The following is a 14,841-nucleotide window of genomic DNA, read 5'->3' as shown; positions in this document are numbered from 1 at the left end:
TTCCTCCCTTGAGTGGGGATGCCCTCAAGGCTGAGCAAAAGAGATTTGCCCACAGTTGTTGGTATGGGTGAGTAATATCAATCTCTACATAATAATTGTTTTTGCTAGCTTTACTATAATTCCTTCAACATTGCTTCAAAATAATGCACTATACTACACCAGTAGTTATAGCTTCCCATATTCTGTAGTAAGTAATTCTGATTAAGATCTTTTAGTCTAATCATTATCATAATAAATAATTTATCTTTATATAAATATATCTGGTTTGCCATCCTTAATCCTGCAGGACAAAGTTACATAAAGTTCAATTACACCTATATAATCCTTTAGGCATGAACAAAGTTGACAAAGTCTGGGGCTAAGGACTGGGTCCAGCTGCACCTGGACTCCTCTCTGAGGAGGAGTTTAGAAAGCAAGGGGGTCCTTTCTGCACCTTGTGACTCAACCGGAGGAGTTCTGGAAGAAAAGGATGTGATAAAGTCTCTCAAATCATGAGCAGAAGGAAGATGAAGACAGAATAACTGCTTGCATCCTCTTCCTATAAAAAAATTAGGCGGTGCCAAAGAAAACTAAAAGATATCTGTCCGAACCAAAAATCCCACCATCCAACTGAGGAACTTCTTGTGTTCGACAGTCACATGTCTTTAGGAATCTTTGCTATTGATTTCCCTCTTGTTACACTTCCCATTGTCTAACAGAAGATGCTTCAAATAGAAAATGGACTAGACAAAGGTTAGCTGTGACCTCATTTGGCTGCTCTTTTGCTGATCTCATTCAGGGTTAATGCACAGAACAGCAGACTTGTGTGGCCTTACCTATACTAATGGATGTTTTTTATTATTTTTTTTAATTTCCCATTCCTGCTTACAGTGAGGCAGGTCCATCACTGTTCGCCACCCTGAAGACCATGAGCGTATTTACATCATAAATTGGTGGTGTTACAACTTTTAAAGTCATGATGCACGAAACAAACCTGATACATGTTCTGGTACCATGTAGAAGAGCAGTACCTGGTGAAGAAGCTGTTTGGATTCTCATCTTACCTATTAGCAGTGGCAGACACAACAATTACTCCCCCTCCTATCTATCACAACATCTTGGTCTGACAGCCTTCGCCCTCAGTTTCTGTGTAAGGGCATAAATTGTCTACTCTCTTAAAGCAAGAACTTTTACATGCAGCAGCATTTACCTTGCTGCTTCACACCCCCCCCCGAAAAGAGCATCCAAAATGAACCTCCCAGGCATCCCATTCGAACATCCCACTGGAGGATTCTCCCATACCTGTACATGAAGGGGGCGACCGTGGCGGTGTTCGGGTGGCTGTATTGCTGCTGGGGATGAGGTAGCTGAACACTCACAGTATTGCTCCCTGTGGTGTGTGTTGTCACGGCAGGCCCGTTCACAGCCTGGCTGCTGCTGCTGCTGTTGAGGCCTCCTACGCCTTTTCCCTCGGAAGAAGCGAGGCTGGACGAGGAGCTGGAATGACGGCTGTCCAGCTGGGACTTCTGAAGCGAGAGCCCTGAGCTGGCCTTCCCGCCACGGCTTCTCTCGCCTTCCTTTGCAGGAACGGGGGCACTTGAGGATTTCCCTGTGGTGTTTTTCATTCCTGGTTTTGGTATTCCACTGTGTGAAGGGGCAGAGGCCTCCTTCTTGGCACTGTTCAGCTTTCCTCCTTTAGGGATAAAGCTTGCGATCTTGGAGGACTTTTTTGGCATCTCTGTTGTTGCTAGTGCTGTCTGTTCTTCTTTTGGTTCCTCTTTCAGGTCCAGCTTTTCAGTGATAGATGTTCTCTTTGTAAGGTCTTTACTTTTATCCTTTTCTTTCTCTTTCTGTTTCTCCTTCTCCTTCTCATTACCCTTTGGAGAACTTTTCTTATTAGTGAGTGCCCGGCTAAAAGTCCTTTGTGCAATTCCCTTGAGTGCAATTTTGGGACTACTGGACATCGATCCCAGGTTGTTCACGTTCTGATTGGCGGCATCGATTTCTTCGCTCTCCTCAAAGCTGAGAAGCGTCTCCAGCTTTTCACAACTGTTGTCCCGAGACCCCGGAGCCTCCAGCATCGTCCCTCCTGCTTTGGAACCTCCTTTGCTGTTGAAGAGTTTTAATTTTTCAAGCATGGATTTCTGACCGTTGGGAGTTGTTTTGGCGATTTCTGAGGGTGGCTTTGGAGGCTCCACTACTGGCTGTTTTACAGATAACATGGAAGACGTAGCTGTGTGCTTAGCACTGAGGGACTTGCTGCGCCAAGGTTTAATAGCAGAGCTGGGCTGAGGGATGGCTGATGAGTTATTGCAACTAACAGTGCTGCCGCAGCTTTGAACTGAGGATGAGACATTTTCATTCATTCCTGTGGGCTGGGAGGCTGTACTGTCTGCAGGCTCTGGAAAAAACACAAAAAAACAACCCAAAAAATGAACACGGTAGTACCTCATATTACAGTTAGCATAAGATTTTTTCTGTAATGAAGCGTTAGGAATTTTACACTAATAACATTACAAAGACACCTATCAGTATTTTCGACATCAGTATGATTTAGAGAAAATAAAAGCCAGTTTTCTTTTCCTACCCAGCAGAAAAGCAATGAGCTCCTACTGTATAATTTACATTTACTTGCTGTTTCAAGAAAAAGAAGAAAAAAAAAGAATCTCTTCCAATTCAAACCAAAATGTGTTTTGCAATGTGTTCTCCCTTATTAAGTCCACAATACATTTTCATTAGCAAAACACAGCACTATTTTCTAACTAAGGGTTCCCTCTGCTTTTGGCAAAATACTTGCTGTCCAAGTTTGATTCTTAGAAAAACCTCAAACATATATAAAAAAATGCAGAAGTAAGGAAAAAAAGTAAAACTGAAGTCTTTTCAGTTATTGGGGGTGGTAAGATTTTCATATGCAAAAAGTAGAAGAAAACTGCACATACAAAAATGAAACCAATTGTGTCCTTTTGCAATGAACCTAAATTAAGTATTACTACATATCTTAATCCAGCTGTAAGAGAACCTTGTGGCAGTAACTGTACAGCCCTCCTCCTGCAGAGAAAACAAATCTTTTATTTAGTTAGTTCCTCCTAATGTTATTTGTTCTTTTTAAGAAACTATTCAGAGCTTAAAGAGAGCTTGAAAAATCACACTCACCTACCAGTGGCCACTTCTCCTCTGAAGTTTCTCTCTGCTGAGTTTCCTTTCTGGAGATGTTACTCTCTCAATTATCACAAATATGTTTTCTGTTAAGCTGCTCATGTTTCCAATTAAGTTTTGTCATCTGTGTCTGTTCCCCTGCCCAGCAGCCTGCTGGGGATTAACGGCTCTTACCTATATTTCCCTGCCCTCTCGCACTAAAGTAAACTGTGTACAGAGCTGCATTTTTTTAATTCAAAAATCAACAGCAGTGGAGAGCGTGCGTTCTCGGCAGCAGGAGCAGCCCTGTGAATCCAGTCCTGTAAATCATGAGCTGCTGCAGCCACATAGGGACTGTTTTCCTTCACTTTCTCAGTGAAGATATGGCTCTGTTAACCTCCCTCCTGTGATCCAAAGCAGATCTACTGAAGATTTAAAGCACATACATCTTCCTGTCTTAACAAAGAATCAGGTTTCTAAGAGTGTTAGAGACTCCTTAATAATAAACTCAGCCATTTCACATGGTTATGGACAAAGCGGGATAGCAGGAAATAATGATACTTTAAAAAATATTACTGAAGTCAGAAGATTTCCAGGACACTGTTATTAACCAGCAATCATCATACTGGCCAGGTTTGCTAGTCCTTTTCCTATGGCAAACTACCCACATGGAGCTGGAAGGAAGCACAAGCTGGATTACGGACACAGAAAGGAATCATGCTGCTTTTAAGCTTTTGCCAGCCTGCTGGCTTCCAGGGCACTACTCCCAGTTTACTCTCGTACTGAAAGAAAACCAAGCCACCAAATGTCCCAAACGGTAATGCCACCTGGTCCTCTAGTTGCTCTGCTCAAGCCTTCTGAATCCAACCTGATGGGTTAAGGAGAACTGACAAGTGATGGCATAGGAATCATAGAATCCTTAAGGTTGGAAAAGATTTCCAAGATTGAGTCTAACCATTAACCTGGCACTGCCAAGCCCACCACTTAACCCTAAGCATCATATCTACACTATTTTGAGCAATTCCAGGGACAGTTGACTCCACCACTGCAGGAGTCACAGTGACTCCCAGTGAGAGGGGCAGCAGTGACCTGCCATCACAGTGCCCTGACACACACATGAGAAAGGAAGGACGGTGACAACTTCTTCACAAGCTGCTGGCAGTGCTCCTCCCTTTGCCTTTACAAGCTGTGCACCATTGCTCTTTCCTTCGTTCCTCTTATCCTACACTGCTGCTTTGTTATTATTTTTATTTCCTGAAGCCCTCCTACTCATCCCAATCCACTTCCCATTGCCGCACCACACCAGGCTCCTTTTGTACACCCAGAACAAGCGAGCCTTTGTCTCAGTCTGCCTTCTGCAGAAGACATCCAGCAATGTAGTGAAAGTTTCATGAAAATCCCAATTGTGCATAATTTACAGTTAGTTTTTATAGATTATTTTTAAGAACAATAATCACACATTTCAATATTGAGATACTGCTATAGAAACTGGAGATTGACAGTACTTCCAACACTAAGTTTCTAATCCATATGTGTTCTGACCTCATCATTCTCAACAAATCCTAAGGCAGCACAAAGTATACTCATGCCCAGAAATCATCAGAGCTGCCTGAGATTCATGAACATGCCTAGGAGGGATTTACAAGCAGGTCCAGGGAGGAACCTGATGTACTAATCAATATGGGCAGGGAAGCCTTTACTTGCGCAGGACTGGGACAATAAATAAGAGTTACAAAAAGAAAATTACCAGTAAGGGATGTAACTACAAAATAGAAGAGCTGGTTGTACACTCGGTTAGTACAACATATGCAGAAGTAAACTCAGCTCAGGGTCTTAGCATGCAGCCACCTGAACAGACTTGGAAAGAAATCTGCCTTCTTCTCAAACAGGTTCTTCACAGCAGTTTACCAGCTCTACAGTGTGAAGTGAATGCAAGTTGTTGGTTCATTTGGGACCTCAGCTTCATCCTAACAGTCCAGATGAGTGCTTGAGTGCACAGACTTCTGGGCTTGGATCAAGTGAAATGGCTTGTTTTCTAAATCCCAAAGCATTGCTCCAAATTAATTTTCCAATGAAATCCAGAACTCTTCAATTTCTCCTTTTTTCAAATGTTTTCAGGAAATTAATTAATTAATTAATTCTGTTTGCTCACTGACCAAAATAAGCTTTTTTCTGTTCATTTGTTTATAAACAAAACGTTCCTTTGTCCCAGCTCCCCCACATACACCCTCCTGTTTGGAACTGAATTTTGCTTCCGTTGCCAGTGGCGTAGGATGAGTACAATGTAGCTCCATTTGGAGACATGTCAGAGAAATCAGAATTAGGACAATAATACTATGAATGTAACATTACAAAAAAAAAATATATATAGGGACATTAATGGAATTTTCAGAGTCTCTAGTTAGCATTTTCCACAGAGTGAATTCTGGATGCTACACACCTGAAATGAATAAAAAATATTTACAAACTCTTAATATACATGTTAAGCAGCAACACTTCAGGAAGGAAAAGAAGATACTATTTCTACACAACTGCAGTGGATTTTGATTTGTGTTTGGATCAAATACAGTGAAACTGAATATTGAAAATCCTTGAGTAATTTGTTACCTTGCACCATGCAAAGTTACTGCAAGAAATAAAACACTCTCATGAAAAATTGCCTCAACTTAAGAAAACTTCAATTTTAAAGATTCTCTGTTTCTTTTTTATGAACAAGTCTGCTGGCTCTTTTACTCCTCTGACCAAGCTTGGTAAACGAAAGGAGTTCTGCTGCCAGAATGCAGCTTCAAATGTTGGGTTTCCTAATGAAGCAGTAACAGCAATCCATGGAGAACACATCAGCATGCAAAGGGGAAAGTTTTATTCAGCATAACATAGGCCCTTCTTTCATGAAAAGGAGAGCAGGTTTCATGCATTGAATTAATAAGCTTATTATTTCCCATGTGTTTCTTTGTGAGGGAGATATTTTCTTTCTTCAGCAACTTGCATTAACTAAAACTGACTATAAAAGAAATGTTTTCAAACCCAAGCTACAGGCTACAATAAATAATGATCGCTTTCCTCTTTTCAAGGTCAAATCCTGGCCCAAAATCTATTTTGTTCCTAGCGTTCCTGTTAAAAAAGATGTTGGTGGTCTAGTTCCAATGCCAATACACATTGTAGCATGGGTAAATCTGATTTCAGCTGCTCCTGCAAAGACTGAACTGCATCTGCAAACCTACCCATTTGTGAGGAAAAAAAAAAGAATCTGAAGGCTTATGATTTAATTCTCCCACTGAAGTCTTTGAGAGCTTATTTTATAATAACATCAGGAGAAAATATATGCAATTTCCCATCATTTGTCATGTTCACTCTAAGTAAGTGGACTTTGATTTGCTATAACTGAAAACTTTCAAAAGCCATCATTATAAGCATGAAAGGCAACACACAGACAAAGGATGTTCTCATAGTTACTTCTCCTTAGGAGAGTCAAGAACTTAACAGCATTTTTATCCATTTTCAAATGAACAAACTGCTATTTTTTTTATTTCACAGGTATGGGAAAAATAAGAAGCTCTTAAGAAGAGAAATAGTTCAGCCCATAGATTAGATAACAGATATAATAGCAAATCCACAGCCAGATTCTAATTTAGGAAATAAAAGCAGCTCTGCTCTATGACATTAGAGTGTCAGAACTGCAGAAACCACTATGACAGTTTCATCGTTTCCCATCTAGAAGAATAAATGGTGAATCTTGACCCTTCCCATCCACCCACCAGACGACTATCCTTAAAAGCACTACAAATAAAGTCCAACAGAGAAAAACTTTTTAGCTGAGTTGTTCTGTTCTTCCATAATCATTTATCATGCTCAGCAACCCCTGGAAGTACGGAAATGCCTGCATTTCTCCAGGAGCTGACTATAAAAATCACAGTCTTTCCATAATCCAAACCACAAGCAGGTAGAGCAGAACATTCCCAAAAGGAGTAACCTGGCACACAGTCCTTCCTCAAAATAAGCACAACCCTTCTGGCCCACAGGAGTTTCCACTTCAATTTTAACACTGAGGACAGGAGAGAACTACAGCTTGGTGGAAGGGGCTGACTGAGACAGGGCTCAGTGTGGGCATGGCTTCCACTCACAAGATGACTGAAGCTTTCTGTTCTCTCTTCTATTCTGGACCACAGAAAAAAGCAACAAAAATTATTTTTTTTTAAAGCAGAGATTGCCACACAGGGAAATTCTGTATAACCTGAGAAAAGTCTGGATAGGAAACATTTTGCTTTGCTGAGGACCAAAACCTAGAATCATAGATCCACTAAATGGTTTGGGCTGGAAGGAACTTTAGAGATCATCTAGTTCCAACCCCCCTGCCATGGGCAGAGACAACTTCCACTAAAACAGGTTGCTCAGGACCCTTTCTAACTGATCAGAATTGGTTCCTTCAACTTCTGCCCACTGGCTTTCCCTTTAGGGCTGATTTAATTTATTGTAACACAGGAGAAAAATTACCTTTACTCCATGATATTTTTCTTTCCTTCCATCATATCTACTTCTTCAATCCCACTGTTGTAAACTTCATTGCTTCAACAGCAGTTCCATGTATTCACAGAGACGTGCTGTATCTCTGAAAACCCTCACACCAAAGCCCATGGATATGCCAGAAACTCAACTTGCACATTTCTGTAAAGTCTCCTTCATTCACACAGAGTTCCAGCACATGAAACAACAGTTCTGCTGTCAGCTGGTTCACATCGCCAAAACTCAGCATTTTTGCTGAGGTGAGGGGAAATAAAACTGGAGCACAGGCAATCCTTTTCTTATTGTCTTGACATAACCAACTAAGACACTTGAATTCCTTGTTGTTTTTGTTTAGTTACTGTAAAATTCAGAATGCTGTCCACATGACTGCCTTAAGAGAGAGGTTGGAGGGACCTCTATCGACCACATTCCAGTTAGATGATCACAAAAATTATGAAACCAAGTTTATTGTGCCATTCAAAACAAGTTGCACTCTCCACTTAATACTAGACAAATACCATTCTTGTTCATTTCTCTCCATTTCCTTCTCATTATTTGTACAATCTAATCCCCCAAGAGTTCTCACAACAGATTTATTCAAAAACATTAGTGAATTCCAGGCAGGAAGCTGTTATGGAGTCTTTCATTAGATTTTATTCTTAGCTGGAGTGGACAATATGTACAGTTGGCAGCCTTGGTCTGACACATCTCTCCTGCAGGTTATATGAAATACGGCATATACAAATTAGTGGTCTGAGAACTGCAGATAGGGAATATTATCCGTTTGACTATTAGTAGTGGCTCCAATCAGGGCTTGGAATGACCATGGAGATGGAGGCAGATTTTTAACAGAGAAGGGACAGGCAGTAGGAAAAAATATATAAGAATGAGCAGACAATATGCCAAGGTAAACTACATTTCAACTCAGAAATATCCCACTCTGCTCAGTGAGAAGTCACACACTGTACACAGCAGAGTGGTGAATAGCAGTGCCCACGGATGCACACCCATGGGGAACAGCAATGCACCCTGAAACATGGACAGTCCACATTCAAACTGAGGAGTTGAACCAAACCATACAGAAATAACATACTTTACCACCATGTACATACACACCTAAAGTTCAACATACATAAATATGCAAAAATCTGTTATATTTTTATATCAAAACCAACCGACAGTCACATACTACTATTTATGGTGGGGTCTTCATTTACTCTCTCTAGTCAATAAAACTACCTTACAATCTGTAGCAGCAGATCTTTCAAACCAGGCCAATGTGCAGATAACAATATGCTATTCATGTCAGTAGTGAAGGGTTGGACCATGGCTTTAAGCTGATCAGCCAGCTCAGAAATGGTGGCAGTTCTCTGGTGCCAGTCACAGATTCTTTAGATCTATTTCGGTTATGGATGAGGAACAGGCAAAAGAGTCAGTAGCGAAGTCACAAATGGAAGGACTAGGGAGGTTGGATGATGCTCTTACCAAAGGAGAAGGGGCTTCTACAGATGTGGAGAAACATGCTGGCACTTGGAGAAGTCTGCGATGTAGCACCACTACTGTTTGCTTTCCTACGATTTAACAGTGAACTTAAGTTTCCACAGTTGTTTTTCTGGCACACGTCACCCAACAATAAATTTACAAGAAATTGTAAATATTTATTTTAAAAGGAAACATCTAAGCACTGTAAAGACCATGCAACGCTGGACCAGCTCTTCAACTGGTATAAATTAACGTGGTTCCAGCACCTCCAGTGCAGCTCTGCAGATGTACACTGGGCAAGAAGCTGCTTCTCAAGGTTACATTTTACTTCAAAGCTCAGAATTTTATCTTCATTAACTGTACAGCTAAGAACATGTCTTTGGCTAGGTTTTTTTAGTTGTTTGGGGTTTTTTTCCCAAAAAAACTTTATTTAAATACATTTTTGGCTTGTTTTATGTATTTCTAAAGCTTACACAACTATGGTAAAGTCCTGTGGTCTTGTAAAGATCCACTTCAGCTATGATTAAGCCTTCAGCCAGCCTTTGTTTAGCTAAAAGAGGACATATTTTCAAATGTCAGATTCAGCCAGTTGAACAGTTGTAAAATTAGGCATGAATATGACTTACTGCATACTCTTATCTTGTCCTATAAACGTGCCACACTGCTTATCTTCTGACAGTCTTTAAGCTGTTTGATGGGCACAAACTCAACATAAATATGTCACTAAAGATTTAACTAAGATGAGCCAATCTTTCAAAAAGTATGTTTGATTAGAAAAGTGAAAGGGTGCAAACAGTACCCCAGGATATACTTATATCTCAACTGCCCAAAGATGAGTATTTTGTTTGACAGTAAAAGCTCTCATGAGGGTCACCTTCTGACATAAGGCAGTAACCTTATGCCTGGGTAATGGAGAGGCATTAATACATTTGGTAAAATATTTCGACTGAGTCAATAAGATTTCATTCACTGAAGTTGATTGAAAAGGTTTGTGCTTAGAAAGGAGAAACTAAATGCCTCAACACAAAAGGTTAAACCACTGGCTATGCAAATGGACTGCAGTAAAGAAATAGAAGTTACAGTAGAATGCAGCTGCATACCTCATAATGTGACACTAAGGGAAAACAAACATCATTCAGAAATGTATTATGAGTATTATATATGGAGTCAGAGACTTGCAGAATCATAAGACAGAGAACTTAACTATTCCATCCTACTCAGCACTAAATAAGGCATCAGGTAGAGTGCTGTGTCCAGCTCCAGCACCCCTCTAAAAGAGACTGACAGACTGTAAAGAGGCCATTAGAGACCATCAAGACATTTAAGAGATTTGTCACAAGGAACGTATGAGAAGAAAGTAGGAATAGTAAAGATGTCTTATCCTAGAAGAGAAAAGACTGAAGGGAGACATTGTAAGCCTTCAAATACATGAAGACTGTTATAAACAGGACAGAGATCAAGAAAGAGCAAAAATGTGCCTTATTTTTAGCCACACAGAATGATTTTCATATATCTTTTTTTTTAATAGCTACCTTTAAGACCAAATGGATACTTGAAGGGATACACTTTAAAAGATGGTCAAGTCCAGTCATGAGACGTTTCGGAACAGACAAGCAAACACCTCTCGGGCACAGATATAGTTGATTTTCCTTCAGAATTGGAGTACAGACTCCACATGTTATTAACAAATGCAAAGCTACAAATACATAATGTCAGCTGTAAACTTGGCAAAATTTTAAACATGGATCTTTGTTAAACAGATTTAAACCAGAAGGTATATTTACATTGCAAAGTTATGATTCAACAAAAGAAATTATGAGGTTCCTCAGACTATCTTTCAGATTTCCCCACACTCTCTCTATATATTTTTATTTTTACTTTTGTCACACCAAATTCGTGATCACTGCACTATAATTCAAAGCAAAATAAATCACCCTGAACACTTGGCAAATACCTTCAATGCAAATTATATTAAAAAAACTGGATAGGGTTATGCACTACTTTTTGGTAGTGCATACACAGAAAACACCACCTGCTCTGGTTATGGATTTGTTGAGACTAATTCTGTAAATTTATTTTACCATCAGTCTGTCTTACAGGAAAAACCCTTGGTCAGTAAAACCAGAGAGCATCTTGAGTGCCAGCAGAGATGAGCAGAGCAGCAGCATCCTAAACACTAAGCAGAATATGATGTTTGCTTCATTCCTGACCTAGATGAAACATTGCTACATTTTTACAGGGTGGGATGACTGACATTTAAGTAATTATCACATTCTCACATTGTTGAGCCAATCACATTTATTTTCCAAGGAAAATGTGAAAGTGCAGGCAAACCCATTTCAAATGTTATAGACTTATGCCTCTTTAAAAATATAAAACTTTTTCCAATTTTGCAAAACTTTTAATCTTAGTGAATTTTGCACAGTCTTATCAGGTCAACATTTCAAAAGTAAACGTTAGATTCATTCAACTTCCTACAGAAAGAGAAACCTAATAATAAAACTAAACTCAAGATGGATATAGAACAGGAAAGCAACTGCTCCAAAAGTCGAATGAAGGAAACTTTTTCTAAATCTATACAGACATGATTTTAAGTCATGAAGACAGCTATAACTGCCTAAAAAATAAATAAAATAAATAAATATTTAACTTACTGCTATCTGTTGCATGAGCCAACTGTTTCATTCTCTAAAATCGCTTCCCAGCTTTCTGACATTCATACAGTATTCCTCCATAAGGATAGGGATCTTTCAATCTCAGGAGCTCTGCTTATTTTTGCTAGTCTCTAGTGAACTGTTAAGATCTTCCTCTTGGTCCTGGTTTCCAAAGCTGCCTTTGCTCTACTTCTCCCCCACTCTTCTCAGCAGCCTCGCAGAGCCGGGCTCAGCACTAGTTGATTGGAACAGTTAGAAACAGTTTCAGTGACGACCTGGTAGTTTGTGCTGGAAAGATGAAAGCCTTTTCAATACCAACTTCAGTGTATCAGAGTCCTCAGTTGGAAATTTCCAGCCCGTAAAGAACACTGAGATACCAGGCTTAATATTTCACATTTCTGTCCTACCTGTGTGCCACCAGATGTTGCAGTGACTGACTGAACAGAGAGCACTGTGATAATTAACTCTGGGGCTTTGTATGGGCTCTCTGTTCTTCAAGATACCACACACCTGAACACTTCAGGACTATTCAGTCTTTGATTAGTAAAAGATGCAATTAAAAAGGATGAGACTTATTATAACAACTGTTATGTAATCATATGTAATCATAGGATCATAAACCGGTTTGTGTTGGAAGGGACCGTAAAGACCATCCAGTTCCAACCCCCTTGCCATGGGCAGGGACACCTTCCACTATCCCAGATTGCTCAGAGCCCCATCCAATCTTGCCTTGAACACTTCCAGGGATGGGGCAACCACAGCCTCTGTGGGCAAGCTGTGCCAGGGCCTTGCTACCCTCACAGTAAATAATTTCTTCCTAATATCTAATCTAAACCTGCCCTCTGTCAGTTTAAAGTCATTGTCCCTTGTCCTGTCACAAGCTCCCCTTTGTAAAAGCGTCTGTCTTTTCAGCCATCCCAGTAACCTTTTGTCAGCACTGAGTCAGCTGGCTCAGTGCCACAGGGATTGAATCCAACATCTCAGCTCCCTGTCATAATTGTCATGATTAACTATTCCTGCACCTGAAGCCATAAAAAGCCTTCTCTTTCCCATTCAGGCTGAATGCTACTATAAATGGGCAAAAAAATATTAAAATGTTAACTCTCTAACACAAATTTCTATCACGCTTTATAAGTCTCAGAGCTCTTTTTTCACCACTGTTTTGGTTTTTTTTGGTTTGTTTGTTTTTCGTTTGTTTGTTTGTTTGTTTTAATTCTTACACTATTATTCAGCACAAATGCAAAAGCCTGTGTTTTGACTCTGTTTATTACTATTATTTTGCTTGGAATGGAAAAACTGCATGATGTTAAACAGAACATAGGGTTTTTTCAGCAAGGAAGCTTGTGCAACGTCACTTGACCATCCTGTACTTGGTACGGTAGCCAAATCCAGTCATTCAGAACATCAAATATTTCATCTCATTTTATGTGCAGCTACAAAAGAGGACTTGCCCTCCATTTTAGCATGCTTAAATGAAAGATTTTTCATTCAAGAAAACTCTTAGAATCATCTAGGTTGATCTAAAGATAATAGGGCTCAAAGACTTGCAATAAGTAATTCCTGAGCCCAAACTGGAACCTCTGTCTGAACATCAGCTCTGGGCAAACATTAAATTTTGACTCATTATGTCTAATTTAATCTCTTTCAATGGCTAAGCATCCTCATTCTTAAAATTTCCTACATTCTGAGGTCTGAGTTGGGCTCATTTCAGATTCCTAACAAATGGATACTCACATAGTGCCTACTGAAGTAATGAAGAATTGTTGTTACTATAAATGTCACTACCTACAGGTTTCTTGTAGGTAATAAGAAAGTTACCTTTCTTTTAGACAGAAAACATAAATTAACCTTTAAAATACCAATCTGCAAAGGAGATTTTCCAAAGCTCTAATTATGCAGTGCTCTTCTCCGTGTTTTATCAGCATCCCTCTTTTTCAAAGAATGCTGCTGAAAATCTTAGCCTTCAAGACACTAACCACAAGAACTCTGAGTTTCGATCTCCTTATGCACATTTTTTGCCTTGCTCCACACAAAGATTAATTTTTTCCTTGCTATTACTGAAGTAGCATTTTTAAATTGAATCTGAGGGTTTGACGTAATCCAAATCTGCCACTTTTAAATGACCTTAAGCAATGCTGAGTTCAAGACAAGCTCAATATCACACAGAACCAAGCCATGAGAGTGTATTCTCATGTGCTTTTTATATCAATACAGGATTGAATATGAAACATTTGTATCATTAGGAAGAGAAACTTCAATGTCTCAGTTCCAGATTTAGGATTTTCTACTCTCTATGTAAAAGGCCATTTAAAGAAATAAATATGGATTTCATAGTAAAGTTGACATGAAGATACTGATTTAACTTTTAAGAGCTGTTCTTACCAAGGCTCTGACAAGATATGCTGTGGCCTCTTGAACTGCACCCTTGAACTTGATGGCATGCCCTCTTGAACTCGATAAATATAACCGCCTACATATAAGGTGCACACATTTTTAGCACACATGTGGCATGTGTAACCATACACCATGGTTACTCAGTGGAGTGGGGGGTGACATTTCCTTGCTAACATTCTACTGACAGTAGTCAGTCCTATTTTGATAACACAAAGTCAAAAACTTAGAGGAAAGAAATTCCTTAACTGTCCTTCAAAATACCTTAATATATATCTTCCTATTTAACTAGTTTATACTCAATAGAAATTTTGAAGGAAATAATATTTAAAGGTATCATAACGTGGTAATTTTACACCTGCCAGAGCTCAGAGCCAGACTCAAGTAATATTAACCCCTTATTGCTGGTTCCATGCAGGTCTGATCTATGCAAAATTGTCATGGCAATGAGACACTGTCCTTTGGGAACTGCAGGACCCTGTACTTCCCTTTGTCCCTATGCCACCCAACTGGAACTGTTTTTGCTGTGTCAGCAGGTTAATTATGTCTGCAATGGGTGTAACATGGACTGGTTTGAGTATCACTGAATCACATCCCAACACACACAGCTTGCACAAAACAACACACCACAACTGAGCATCAATATGAAAGGAGAGAAAACATGGAGCATGGAAATAAAGGAGGAATGCAGGACACTTAC

At 39.6% G+C, this 14,841-nt stretch overlaps 1 protein-coding gene across 1 annotated transcript in view; it reads right to left on the bottom strand.

Moving 5' to 3' along the window:
- Positions 1-14,841, bottom strand: part of NAV2 (neuron navigator 2) — a 210,795-nt gene that overhangs the window by 104,841 nt on the left and 91,113 nt on the right. The window contains 1 exon segment of the mRNA XM_064657171.1: positions 1,282-2,380. Coding sequence (XP_064513241.1) covers positions 1,282-2,380 — 1,099 coding nt within the window.

The sequence above is a fragment of the Pseudopipra pipra genome, chromosome 6, assembly GCF_036250125.1.
Source record: "Pseudopipra pipra isolate bDixPip1 chromosome 6, bDixPip1.hap1, whole genome shotgun sequence".
Lineage (NCBI taxonomy): Eukaryota > Metazoa > Chordata > Aves > Passeriformes > Pipridae > Pseudopipra > Pseudopipra pipra.
The sequence above is the reverse complement of the archived record's forward strand: the minus strand, read 5'-3'. Positions and strand labels throughout refer to the sequence as shown.